This window comes from Mycena indigotica (assembly GCF_014461135.1).
Source record: "Mycena indigotica strain 171206Taipei chromosome Unknown Mind.scaff0004, whole genome shotgun sequence".
Classification (NCBI taxonomy): domain Eukaryota; kingdom Fungi; phylum Basidiomycota; class Agaricomycetes; order Agaricales; family Mycenaceae; genus Mycena; species Mycena indigotica.
The window spans coordinates 1,511,081-1,525,088 of NW_023503003.1; the positions used below are offsets into that span (position 1 = coordinate 1,511,081).

The 14,008-nt window shown below is 56.2% G+C and overlaps 2 protein-coding genes across 2 annotated transcripts; one reads left to right on the top strand and one right to left on the bottom strand.

Annotated features, from left to right (window-relative positions):
* MIND_00427300 (MFS sugar transporter) lies at positions 1 to 2,480 on the bottom strand (the record flags this gene model as incomplete). The annotated part of the gene is made up of 5 exons (XM_037361088.1): positions 1 to 221; positions 268 to 659; positions 704 to 1,035; positions 1,809 to 2,013; positions 2,068 to 2,480. 5 exons carry the CDS (start codon positions 2,478 to 2,480, stop codon positions 1 to 3), a joined length of 1,563 nt encoding a protein of 520 aa, XP_037221380.1.
* Positions 2,481 to 2,986: 506 nt separating this feature from the next.
* On the top strand, positions 2,987 to 4,327 carry MIND_00427400 (2-methylcitrate dehydratase; the record flags this gene model as incomplete). Its single annotated transcript, XM_037361089.1, has 1 exon — positions 2,987 to 4,327. The coding sequence occupies one exon, from the start codon at positions 2,987 to 2,989 to the stop codon at positions 4,325 to 4,327; it is 1,341 nt and encodes a 446-aa protein (XP_037221381.1).
* Between the last annotated feature and the right edge of the window lie 9,681 nt (positions 4,328 to 14,008).

Here is a 14,008-nt window from a genome sequence, read left to right on the forward strand (position 1 = left end):
CTACGCCTCCTCCTCCTTCGCATGTCCATCATGCTCAACACTGTCCTTCTCGCCCTCCGCCGCGCGGCCAAGCACCATTGCCCCGCGCCTATCCACGCGCGCCTCTGCCCGGAGCCGCTTCGCGACACGCACAGGGTCGAGCACGCTCCTGCTCTCGAGGAAGATCGTGTCGACGCTCTCGAGGTGCAGGCCCTGCGTCTCCGGGAACAGAAAGTACACCACTTGCCGGATCATCAGCGCGCACTCAGCCGAAACGCGGGCACTCACTTGGCAATATCACACACCAGTTGATCACCGCATACACCAGAAAGTAGCGCCAGCCAATCTTCGCCACGCCCGTCGGGGTCGCCTCCACGACGACAAAGTTGAACAGCCACGTGGCCGTCGTGCTGAGCGCCGTCACGCGCGTGCGCGCCGCGAGCGGGGCGATCTCCGCGCTGTAGAGGAACGCGAGCCCAAGGAAGCCCGTCACGAAGGCGGTGCTAAAGAGGTACACGAACGCGATGGCCGCGTGCACCGCGGCGGTGTCCGCGGGCCGCGCCGTCAGTCCCGCGATGAGCGCCATGCACAACCCCATCCCGCCAGCGCCGAGCATCATCAGCGGCCGTCGGCCCACGTGGTCGATCGTGAATGCGCCAAGGGGAGCGCAAAGTGTTTGCCTGCGTTTAATTAGAAAGTCATCAAAGATCAGATGGAGGCTTACCAAGTAAACACCGTCGCGGACAATATCCGCGCCGTCTGCGCGTCAAGCCCAAGGTACGTCCTGAATATCGTCGTCTGGTAGTACCCCAGCACGTTGATCCCGCACATCTGCTGCGCGAACTGCGCGGCCGCGGCAACGAACGCGCGGTTCGCGATCCGCGCGGGCCCGTTCGTGAACACGTCCCGGAAGTTGCCGGTGCCCGTCGCGGCGAGGGACGCCTCGATTGCGCGCAGCTCGGCGTCCACGTGGGCGTCATCCGGCGCGGTGTCGTCCAGCGCGGCGAGAACGGCGCGGGCTTCGGTGAGGCGGCCTTGCTTCACTAGCCAACGTGGCTGTCGTAAAAAGTTAATATCATGAGATATGAAAACAAGAAGAGAAGGGAAGTCGAGAGCTTGAACTCGGAGCCGAGAAGGCGATAAGCAGACAAAGAGATGTGGCCGCTCGTTTTAGACGAGAAGAAGGCAGTAGAACTGGCACGCGTCCCCAGGATTGGCCCAGGCCATGGATGGGGCTTTTCACTTGGTATGACCCAGCGAAAATGAGCCAATGGCACGTTGCATGTTTCCCCCCGCCGGCCGAAACATGCAAGCTTGCTCGTTGGACTTGATCTATTTTCGAGCTGCCCCCGCATGAGCTAGCCTCGGAGACCTCGCCGCAGAAAACACCCCAGCTGCGACCATTTGGTGACCATATCCAGTGCCAGTGTAGGAAAACTTTGGAGAAAAAAAAACCCATGAAATCAGAGACGCGGCGCGAGTAGCAGCGTGGACTGGGCAAGGGCAAGATGTCCGAACCAGCTCCAAGTCCACGTGGTGGCAAAGTTCTCTTCCTCGACTCGGAGAGACCTTTGCCTCGCGGTACTCAGAGTTCAATGAATGATAAGAGAGAAGGAATCCGGAGCCGAGGAATCGGTGGGTACACCCCGCACCATCCCCGGGCCTACTGTTCAATCCCACTGAACACCCAGTCAAATGAGGCAACCATTTGGGGTCCAGACTCGCAAAGTACCCACTCGCAAATTGCACGCGTCTGCGTCCCAGCCCTCCGAGCAGCAGGAACAGAGGGGAAGCGAGAAAGAAATACTGTAAGGAATGTGAAGACTCACCGACTCCGGCCAGCACGGCGTGGACACAAACACCACCAGGTCCAGAAAACACGAGAACGCGAGGGAGAAGCGCCATGTGACGTCGCCTTTTGCATGGGAGATGCCAAAGTTGAGGAAGGCCTGCAGCGCGAGGCCCGCCGAGATGAACAGCCCCTCGAGCATCACCATGAACCCGCGGTGGCCCGCGCGGCTGCACTCGGTCTGCCTGCCTCAAAATAGTCAGCATTCTATTTGTTCAAAAAAGGGGAACTTGTTGGACCAATTCGGGGCCGTCGCGCTGATCAACCCGAGCCCGACTCCACATACGACACGGCCAACGACGAGCTGGGCCAGTGAGAACGCAGACGCCTCGAGCGCGCTGCCCGCCGCGCCGACCGCAGCCCCGAGCATGATCGTCCTCCGTCGCCCGAGGACATCGCCGAGGAAGCCGCACGCGAGCGCGCCGAAGAGCGCGCCGAGGGTGTAAGCCGCGACGACGGTGCCCTGCACGTGGGCGCGTGTGCCCGAGGCGGGCGAGGCGAGCGTGGGGAAGCGCGCGGCCCAGGCGGGGAGGTCGAGCAGCCCGCCCGCGACGCCGTTGTTGAACCCGAAGAGCAGGTAGGCCGGCATCACCACGCTCACCACGAGCATGTTGTTGAGGGACTGGCCCCGGAAGCCGAAGTAGGGAGGCATGGGGAAGAGGGGAGAGGAGAGGGCTCGGGCGATTTATAAGGATTCGCGAAGAAGAACTGTCCGTGATCGAGTGCTGTAACACCGGCTAAGCCACGCGGAACATGGAGGACGAAAAAGAGAGCATGGTCACTAGCCCTGGGTTGTCAGCGTCGGCGCCAGTATGGCCAATGAGACCTCCACAGTGCGACCACTCACATGTACCGCCCTCATTTCCCTCACCAGACTCGGATCCACCACGAATAGCCGCCAGTTGACGCATGGGAGAAATGTTATCGCAGGAAGTTCGATTGCGCATGCCGGTCCGAATCCCACCGCGGAGGCGACGTCGAACGCGATCCAGGCCGGGCTGGACCAATCACCTCCAGGAACAGCATATCCGACGTTCGTCGTCGTGGTCAAATGGAAAGAACGTTTTGATTCGCGCTGGCGGTGATGTGACCGAGTGACCCGGACGGCGCACCCTTCTGCCGGAACTCCCATGAGCTAGAAAGCTGCTCCCCACCACCATGGCCACCGCCCACGCTGCGAGCTGGGCCGCCTCGCTGACGATGTCGCAGCTCCCGCCCGCCGTCGTCCGCGCGGCCATGGAGAGTCTGTACAACTACATCGGGTGTGCTATCGGGGGCGCGTCCCACCCGACCACCGCCGCCGCCCGGAGCGCACTGGCCCCGCTCTTCGGGGCATCGACATCCACCCTCCTCGGACAAGACGCCAAAGCTGACGCAGCACACGCGGCGCTGCTCAACGGGATTGCTGCTCACGTGCACGACTACGACGACACCCACCTCGCGACGATCGTGCACCCGACCGCGCCTGTCGCGAGTGCATTGCTGGCCCAGGCAGAAGCACTCGGCCCGGGCATCTCCGGCGAGCGTCTCCTCGTTGCACTTGTCGCGGGGATCGAGGTCGAATGCAAGCTTGCCCTCGGCGTGTGGCCCGCGCATTACGACGTCGGCTGGCACATCACCGGTACAGTCGGCGCTATCGGCGCTGCCGCCGCTGTCGGCCGTCTCCTGGACCTCTCTCCTGTGCAGATGGAGCATGCACTCGGGATCGCGGCGAGCCAGGTCACGGGGCTGCGCGTGATGTTCGGTTCGGACACGAAGGCGTTCCACGTGGGCCGCGCTGCGCAGAACGGACTGTTGGCCGCATTGCTCGCACAAAAAGGCTTTACTGCAGCACCCGGGGCGCTGGAGGCGTCACGTGGGTGGGCCGCCGTCGTCGACGCCATCACGCCCGCCGCGCCACAGAACATCGCCGCCCAAATCCACACGCTCGGCCACACCTGGGAGATCACGGCCAACGCGTTCAAGCCGTTTCCCTGCGGGATCGTCGTGCACCCGACGCTCGACGCGTGTCTGCGCCTCCATGATTCCGCCGCGGCCATCACCGCCGTGCACGTGCGCGTGCACCCGCTCGTGCTCGAGCTCACGGGCAAGACCGCGCCCGCGGACGGGCTGCAGGCCAAGTTCAGCGTCTTCCACGCGGCGGCGGCGGCGCTGCGCTCCGGCGCGGCCGGCCCGGCGCAGTTCGCCGACGCCTTTGTCGTCCGCCCGGACGTCGTCGCGCTGCGCGGGAAGGTCACCGCCACAGCGGATGCTGGGCTGGCCGCTGACGCCGCGGAGGTCGTGCTCACCCTCGCGGACGGCGCTGAACGGCGTGTGTTCGTCGAGCACGCGATTGGCAGCACCGCGGTCCCGATGGACGCTGCCGCGCTCGAGGCAAAGTTCCTTGGCCAGGTGACGCCTGTGCTTGGAGCTGCTGCTGCTGCGCGTGCCAGTGCTATGGCGTGGGGCGCTCTCGAGAGCACAGATGTCGCGCAGTGGGCAGCAGGTTTGTCGGAGTGAATATTGGGTGGAGTTGAACAGATGTCTCCTACTATTTTGTTGACTTGGAATCCAAATTCTTATGCAAGCCGAGCCCGTGGGCCGCGGCAGGCTGTGAGCTTTAGGTATCACATACATCGAGAACTTTCGACCTTTTGCCCTTGCCAAGCCCCTTGGTTCGATCCAAGCTTGTGAATTTCAAACATTGACATCTGGTTCATTTGTTTCTGGCATAAGTATTATGCTTTCAAATTTCTATGCTTGCGTGGCGGCTGGCCTCATTTCAGTTCTTTCCCCATCTTCAAGTGCTGTCCTCTCTGACAATGCGATGTGCCTGAGATTTGCACACCTCGGAAACAAGTAGGCAGGTTTTACCCACGGGTATGTTGAAAATATGATGGTCACAATGGTATGATGGTCACATGTGTGACTCGCCGCAAATATTCCAGCACCATTCATTGCTAACTGATTAAGAAACAAGTAGAATACATCAGGAAAAACCTACTTTTCCACTTTACCGTGCTTTACCATCCTGGGAAGGTAAAACCAAGTTATTTCAGATATTTGAGGGTGACAAGTGGTAAAACTAGGGTAATTAAGGGGTAAAAATCTGCTAGGAATGGTAATTATAGTGAAGTTGTCAAATTATGCTATCATTATATATATATATATATAATATATATTAAAATTATAAAATTAAAATAATGTTGCAAATACATGACGATCTGTGCGATGATTTACAAAACGTGTTGGACATAGCTTAAGAACATTGCTTGATATCCATTCTTTAGGGGCAATAGGACCAAATTTAGAAAGTAGATGAATATTATAGTATTCTAGTTATAAATGTACTTGGTATATAATCTCAGCAGAAGAGCATCATTTGCCCTAATACATGAAAGCCTGCTGCCAACAGGAAACACTGAGGGAGACACGCAGCAAGTCAACAGGACTGGGCTGTGGATTCCAAGGACGACGAGCTACAGGACAAGAATGACTACTGATGGTCACACAATGAGTGACACTATGAGTGAGTGTCACACAGATAAACCAGCGGGTTTACACCCTCCCCTCTTCAGAACACAGAGCACCCTCCAAAGCAATCCAGCACATAAACCCTGAAGACAACTAAAATAAACCCAACACCAGAGAACCAAACCAGATTCGCAACTTGCATATTGCCACAATACACATGGAAACACATCATGTGGGTCGTACCAAGAGCAGGATGCAGGGAGGCAGCCAAAGGAAAGACAGGGGTGTTGGCAAGACAGTTATGAAGAACCAGATAGTGGTTGCTGAATCAGACACCAGTGCATGGAACAGCATCACACAACTCGAGCCAGAACAACAGACCTGGGGTGGCCAGAAAGAAGAAGGCGATTAAAGCTGAGGATATAATACCAGGGACAGGTGGAGCAAGCAAAAGGGGAGTTGCACGGGGTGGCCAGAAGACGAAGAACCAGGGTAGTGAAACCAACAGGTAGATGAATTTCTGTGCCCAATAGGATGTCAGGACAGCAAGGCGCATAAGTCCAAAGAGGGCCAGACACCAGATGAAACCAGACAGGACACCAGGACAGCAAGGCACACAAGTCCAACGAGGGCCAGGTATCAGGCGGCAGCACAGAAGCGCATCAACAGGAAGGAATCCAGATGGCGAGAATGAAGAAGATGATTAAAGTTCTGTCATAACATAGAGGAGAAAGACAGTTTGGGTTACCAAAGCGATTGTAAGGGCAACCTCGTGTAGCGGGCCGGAGCGGATCTCCGCCGCCCGCTCCAGTATAACAATCTGATAAATGTCTTACCTGTGATATTCAGCGCGCTGCCGCTGATCTTTGCACTCCACTATGATGTCATCTTTTTTGTAGTATATAAAGCTTGTAGTAGTTAAGAGTTTCGGGGAGAAATACCTTTACGCCTGTTCTTGCGCCCTTGTGATCCGTGTGGCGGCACCTTAGTCAGCTTCCGTCACACCTCGCGAGGCTCGAAATCAGAGTCCTGAGCAGAGGGGGAATCCTTAGTGAACTACTACAACAGGAAGGGACGCTACAGACTCACCTGAGCAGAGGGGGAATCCTTAGAGAACAAGCCAAGGAGCCCTCTGCTCAGGTGCACTACTATATACTAGTGACCGGAGTAATGATAGAGTGACTGCATAGCGACGAACGACGCATGGGAGAAGTCAGGTGTCGCTAATGGACCCTAGGTGAGTGTCGAGTAGCCCTCGAAGCTCCGGAGAGGCAGGTTTGGGACCGTGATGCCAAGGGAGGAGCCCAGGCATCCTTAGAAGGCCTAAGAAGGGCTTCGGGAGGTCCAGGCTGCCTCTGAGCGTCTCCGCTTGTGACCGTGACCGTGACAACCGGAATCGGAACCGGAATCGGAATCGACTCCGGGTGTGTGACCGTGACGTGACAGCCGGAAACGGAGAGGGAAGGCGTGGAGCGGAAAGGGAAGGAGTCTGGTCTAGCCCAAGGGCCGGGGAGTGTCGGAGAGGACCAATGGGAATGGCGGCCAGCCATGACCACTGGAGGGTAGCGACAGGAGGGTCACTCGGAGACGTCCCCGGACGTCTCCAGAGAGGTGGGTGTGAGGGCGTGCAGCCTGGGGCGCTGCGGTAGGCACGAGCCTTAACGGCAGTAGGCCTCACCCAAAGGGAGACCCGATGACAGGGGCCGTGGTGGCGGAGTGGGAAGCGGAGCCATGGCGAGGCTCAGCCATCCGAACGTAAGCCCGAACGCTGACATAGGTTGGAGACACCTAAGAGGTCCAGCAGGTAGAGATCGTAGGGAGACCTTGATAAGTGACAGCCCAGAGAGGCTGGCAGGCCATAGGCTCAAGGTCTAGAGGGAAGTGGTGCATCCACATCCGGAGAGGTCTCCGATGGCATTAGTGATCCCTGCTGGTGACTCCGGAGAGGCTCCCGGAAAGGGGTGGCCAGGGAAGTCGAAGACTAGGGATTACTGGATGTGGGATGTGGTGCGGGCAGTGGAGGGAGAGCGTCAGGGTGTGGAGACACGGAAACACGAGCGGAGACGTGGAGACGCGAGCGGAGACGTGGAGACGCGAGCGGAGACGCGGCGCTTGATGGGATCAAGTGACGGCATCAGGGTTTCCCCTGACAGCGATCTTCTGCGTTGGACTTCTCAACAACGGCTTAAGCGCATCTGAACCAGGAGGAGGAGTAGCAAGCCAGAAAGACCAGGTATGAGTCTACAACGCAGGGGAAGAGATCAGCGGTTGCAGCATTCAGCCAGTTCAGGGTCAACTTCCAAACAGGGAGATGTTGACAGGAGACAGGAGTGTCCGCCAGGAGACAAGTAAGGGAGTGACAGATAGACACAGACAACAAGAGCTCGTTCTCGACAACGGCCTGGGCGATTCCCACGCTTTTCGAAGGAGGAGTTCTTCATGTGGGGGGGAGCCGACTGCCGAAATATGGGGCGATTTCGTGCACAGGAACCCGAGGAATGACTCGTCCTTGCCAAGCAAGATAGCGACTGATGTTGCAGACGACAGCGTGGGAACGTGGAGAGCGTGGGAACGGCGAGATGGTCGGATGACATAAGCGAGCCAGTGTACCAAGTTCGGAGGCAATAGATGCAGTAGATGTGGAGATAGAAGCCAAAGAGCGACGAGGAAATGTGTCTGAGAAGCAAAAAAGCACCAGTGGTAGTTGAAAAAAAAGTGAAAGCCTGCTGCCAACAGGAAACACTGAGGGAGACACGCAGCAAGTCAACAGGACCGGGCTGTGGATTCCAAGGACGACGAGGTACAGGACAAGAATGACTACTGATGGTCACACAATGAGTGACACTATGAGTGAGTGTCACACAGATAAACCAGCGGGTTTACAATACATCTAACTCTAACCAGTTTGTGATTGCAACAAAACCTGTACTTCTTTCTATTGAAGAGAGAAGGGAAGGACCAATGTCTTATTGCAGAGCAATACAGAGTATTTGTACTACTCTAGTCTTTCTAGTAAATTCTAGATAAATGAGTTAATGGAATATTGGAGAAGGATCCCGACGCTCTGTGTCGGTGATGGTCTGGTGACTAACGTCATCTGGCCAGTGAGACTCGGGTTTGCTACCCGATACTTTAACACTTTTGATCCCATCGCTCTCTAGATCATTGCTTATTTCAACAGGGGGTGTACAGGTCTGTCATGGATAAGACCCGGCCCATCCACTCCAGCGCTGGTATTAGGCCACCAAGGGCCTGCAACACGTGGAATGTGACTAGTGATAGCGGCATCATGTTTGGGATTCTGGTTCAAACCCGAACCGGACTGAACCGAACACAAGTTTCGATTTAAAGTCCGGCCTGGGGCTGAACCTGAACTTGAAGTTTGGTTTGCTGTTCAGTACTGAGCTCTTTTCTCTGAACCTGCTTCGAACACATTTAAATGCTGAACGCCAGATACACTGGGCTGGCGTTGCCAATCCAGTATCAACTCAATTTGGATGCAGCTGGCACGTGATATGACATGGTGTATAAAATTCACACTGTTATTGCACTGTCACCGCCTATCATGCTGGTGCCATGTGTCGCGAGGGCGGATCATGCCTATGCCAGGACTCCCTGGACCAGACCGGGACCTTACTAAGTAGCAGCCAGGGCGCTGCTAGCAAGCCTTTAAGTCCTCGTTTTGTGAGTAATAGAGGCAGACGGCATGTACTATCCACTCCTACTGTAAAACAATACATGAAACTTATAGGAATAATCAGTTCAGCTCATTCACTCAGAATTGCTAGCAAAAAATGTGGCTACTGGTGAAGAGCCTTACTCAAAAAAAAACTGGGCAATGGGCCAAGGGTCACAAATGTCACACTTTTTAAAAAATCATTTTATTCATATTTAGGTGTTAGATCATAGTATTGATGATGGAATTGATTATATTAAGATAAAGTGATCAGTATAGAACAATTTTTGATTGACATCAGTGCTTTTGATGGCTATGTCAAGATACATCAATTTTAGCCCAATTGAGATATATATATCTTTGCTCTAGCTTATAAGCCCACCTAGATGTTTATCTGGGTCTTCAGCCTGAAGAAATAGTGATTTGCCTTTCCATATATAGTAATAGCTTAGTCATAGCTATCAAACTCATTGAGATATTAATGATTGATTCAATGTCATATTTCTTGTCACAATACCTGGTTTTGGCTGGAATGGGCCCTTGCCCAGTTTTATGAGTAACACTCTTCAACAGTAGCCACGTTTTTGCTAGTAAAAGTAGGTGTATATCCTGATCAGTTTCCTTATTGCCTCCAGGTTCAAGGTTTTTGAATATGTTCTGAATGTAAACCAAACTGCAGTAAACCTGAATGCAAGGTTCAGGTTCAGTGTTTGCCAAAAAACAGGCCGAACTGAACTGAACTTCACACATATGGGAAGCACATGACCGAGAATGATGTGTCGGGCTGTTGCCAAGCCCAACTTACAACACAAGGGAAGAGGAGTACTGTAAGGGCAGCCCTGGGGGCCTGAGATTAAAGTCTAGTAGGGGAGGATCCAAAGAGAAGAAACTCTAAGGGTCCTGCTAGGGAGCTAACTATATACTGCTTGTCCGTAGCTGCCGCTGTCGGACACAGAAGGCCTGGGCAGCGTCACAGGCAAGGTCCCAGGACAACCATTGGGAGGGCATTGACGGATTGGTGATTATGCATGCAAGATGGAGGGCCGGACCAGAGTCGGAACCAGAATCGGAATCGTCTCCGAGGGGCCAAAAGGGAGGTTCCCCTGACAAGTGCTAGGAGGTTAGGAGTAGCACCTGGCCCACAAAAAGACATACTATCATCTTGTGATAGTATACACTGTACTCTATTGCTTAGATCATCTATTGTACCGCTTCTCTCCGTGCAAGGAGACATCACCGACTTATCAGGTCCTAATGACCCAATTTGACCCTGACACTAACTTCAATAAGGGACCACTTTAATGGGCCCTTCTGGTTTGATTTGACCCTGCTCCACAACTATTCGTCTGTTCTGTTCCAGGCAGATGTTCCTTAGGAAGAGCCTTGCATGGCCCAGTCCAAAGCCTGACATCCCAGAGGTCTGGGGTGGTTGTTTGACAATGTGATACTGTTGTGGATCAAGGGATCCAGTCTGTGGCAGACTTTGGTCACCTTGACTAGTATATCTACAGGACAGCCTTTTCCTCGCTGGCCTCTCTGTTGACCAAAAAGGCCTCTAACATGAGGCAAGTATAAGTTTTGACTGTGTAGGGGAACACGTGGCTGCGTTTCTGATCACTGTCCTCGACTGAGTCCAGCTGAGCATCTGTGCCAGGAGTGGCTCCAGAAGGTATGACGGGTGCAGGTCTATGGAGGAGGAGAGGGACAAGTGGCAGTAGCCTGAGTCAGCACTGAACCTGGCAATCTTGACCAGTTAATCCCTTAGAGAATCTCTTCCGCTGCAAGGGCAATCCATGCAAACCCTGGAGGCCTGAGATCAAGGTCCTAGCAGGGGAGGATCCAAAGAGAAGAAACTCTAAGAGTCTGCCTGCTAGGGAGCTGACTATAGCACAGAAGGCCTGGGCAGTGTTGCAGGCAAGGTCCAAGGGCAACTGTCAAGAGGTCGTTGCTGGATCCATGATGGTGCAGGCGAGAGGGGGGTTGGACCAGAAATGGAATTGTCTCTGGGGGGCTGAAAGGGAGGTTCCCCTGACAGTGGTCTCATGTCATATCCGTGCATCTGTCAAGCGCCATGGCCTGCTGGGCTCTGGCCCAATCCAATCTGGTCGCTCCGGCGACCTTGTACTCTGTATGTCTTTTGCCTTGTTACTTATATCTCTATATGTCTTTATGCTTGTTACTTTCCATATGCACTCCATACCTTGTACTTACTTATGGTCTTCCCTTTCTACTTACAATTAGTATTTAAACACTGGCAGCTAAAGTACCTACAGTACTTTAGTGTCAGACTGCGGGTCGGGCCGTGCAAGGACTTCTCCTAAGAACGCGCGCCCGGAACAGAACAGACGAATAGTCGGGCCCGCAAGTATGGCGGGCGGGGTAGATCGAAACCGAAAGGGCCCGTGAACTCGGTCCCTTGCCGTAGTCGGTGGTCGAAGGTTCGAATCGGGTCGTGTCGGGCCCGATGAGTCGATAGCGTCTCCTCGCACGGAGTAAGGTAGTTCTTCAGACGATCTAAGCGATAGAGTACAGGGGTACACTATCGCGCATTATATACGCTGGCCCGCAAAGGGGGTGATCGGACACCCTGGCCTCTCCTCCTCCTCCTCGCTCCCGTTCCTGGCCGCAGAGGGGACGATCGCACATCCCTTGCGGGCCAGGCGCTACTCCTGACCTCCTAGCACTCCTCCCCATTCCCCTGGTGTCGAGTTGGGCTCGGCGACGGCTCGACGCGTCGTTCTCGGTCACGTGCTTCCCACGTGTGCGTTCCTCCTACTGGGGCGCATGTTCCCCGTCGTCACGTGCTGCGTGTTGCGGGGCCCGCAATGGCCCGACACCAGCGCCGGAGCGGACGGGCCGGGTCTTATCCGTGACATCACCCCCTCCCTAGGAACGACTCGTCTCGAGTCGGCGTGGCTCGGTCGCCCGGTTTCTCGGGTTTAATTTTGACTCTAGCTCGTCCTTCCAATCGCAAATTCCATCCAGCCCATAAGCTTAAGCTAAGCTTGGCTGCGCATTTTAATCTCCCCGGCTTCTGACGCCTCGTGGGTCCGCAGATCGATTCTTCCTGTCCATCAAGTGTTTCACCGCGGTCACGTGCGGTATAGCGTAGGTCCTTTTCAATTCAGTTGCGGCGTCCTTTGTTCGTATTGCTTGCGAGTAGGCTGTGCTGCGCGCCTCGGTCGAGTTCGATATAGAACGCGTTCGTTCCCCCATATAAGCCGGAGCTTCCCCTTCTAATCCTCTTTATGTCGTCCCCCAACTTGTACCGCTCCGGGTTATTGCCCCCTCTCAGTTCTCAGATGGTTCCCCCATCCTCAGAGCCGGGTCGTCTGTTCGTCCGTTTCGCCTCTATGTCCCTCGTCGAGTTTCCTGCTTCCTGGCCCATCGCGCAAGGGCGAGACCCGTCGTACCGGGAGTCGTTCGAGCCCCTGCGCCTGTTGGAGGACTTGCCCCCGTCTCAAGCCGTCGACTATTCCTCCAAGCTACTCCCTCTGCTGGCCCCCGTAGTCCGTTCACATCGAGCTCCCGCTCTCCCAGTTCCCCCCGCAGCGCCCCCGCGGCCGTCGTCTTCCCGCCGTTCGCCCCGACCAGCGACCCGAACCATTCTTCGTTCCCCGTCCAACAGTCGGGTCTGGCCGATTTGGCCGACCTCCCCGCTCGTCAGGTCATCCGCCTCCCCGTGCATGGGATCGACCTGTCGCGTGTTTTTATCCGAACTCACTTCACGCGTCGTCCTCGTCTCCACTATTCTCGTGCCCCCCGCTTCTCTCGTGGGTACTTTCGGGATCCTGCATACCGATTTTCCCGTCTGCATCGCCCTCCCCTCGTCCGTCCTCCCAGTACCAGCCTCTGGGATTGGCTACAGGCGTCGTTTGACGCAGCCATGGCGGCTGCCCTCTGGCGCCCGTCCGTGTTCGGTCCTCGGGACCGTTTCTTCGGCGTTCTGTTCGATGCTTACGACTCGTCTTGCCATTGGAACTACCCGGGTAGCGGGTCTGGCGGTCCTTCCGACCTGCGCGAGTACTTGGGCGGCCTCGCTCGTCAGCTTGTCGTTGCCTTGGCGCCGTGTGAGGAGGACGGGGCGGACCGAGAGGCGTTCGAGGATCTGTGGCCCATCCTCGTGCGTGTAATCGGCCGCCGCTCTCCTTTTGTGTTCACTAAATCCTTCGGCAGCGCGAGGTCATTCGTTTTATTCTCTCGTTGTCTTTGGCGGGCCTCCCCGTCTTCTTGTCCCGCGGCCTCTGGAATCTGGCCCTCGACTGCGTGGGTCGCGTTTTTCCTCCATCGCCCCGCGCCGGTCCCGATCCACTCCTTCATTATTTGCAACAGCCCCGCCCCTTGCTCGTTCCTCACTACTTCGCTTGGGACCCGGTACTGGAGTTCGGGGTGCGATTCTGGGAAGGTCCCGATCCTCGCGATGCGGCGACGTTTGTGGGCGCCCGTAATCTTCAAGAGGCGGAACTGGGGACTACTTTCTCTTTCCTAGGTGTGGCGGAGCGTTGGGCGGAGTGGTTGGATCCTGGCACGGAGCCTTCCCCGCCTCTGGTCATTCGTCGGGACGTTCCCGAAATGGTTTTCCCGGATCCGTCAGTCGTTGAGGAGTTGGAGTCTGTGGTTGGTGCCGGACTACTGCCACCCGGGCCGGGGGTGATCCGACATCGGGCCCCGGTCGGTTTGCCGGAGGACGGCGTCTGGGCCCCGACCCTCTCCTTCCGTCCCCGTCCCTTGCCCCTGGCGCCCGACGTCATTATGCTCGACGTCGATGACTCCGACGATGTGTCGATGGGACCTTCGCGCGCCTCCTCGCCGGGTTTGGAAGTGTTGCCCGGCCCCCCTCCTCCGATCCGCGCCGCATCAGTGATCGAGATCTCGGACGACGACCCCCCGCCTATCCCCGTGATCCCCCGTCGCCACGCCGCCCCCCGCACCTCCCCGTCGAACCGGGTATCGCGGCTAACCGTGGAAGACACCGACGGTTACGTGCCCTCAGCCCCGGCCTTGAGTCGTACGGGCGCGACAGAGCGTTTCCCGGGTGAACCGTTGCGCCG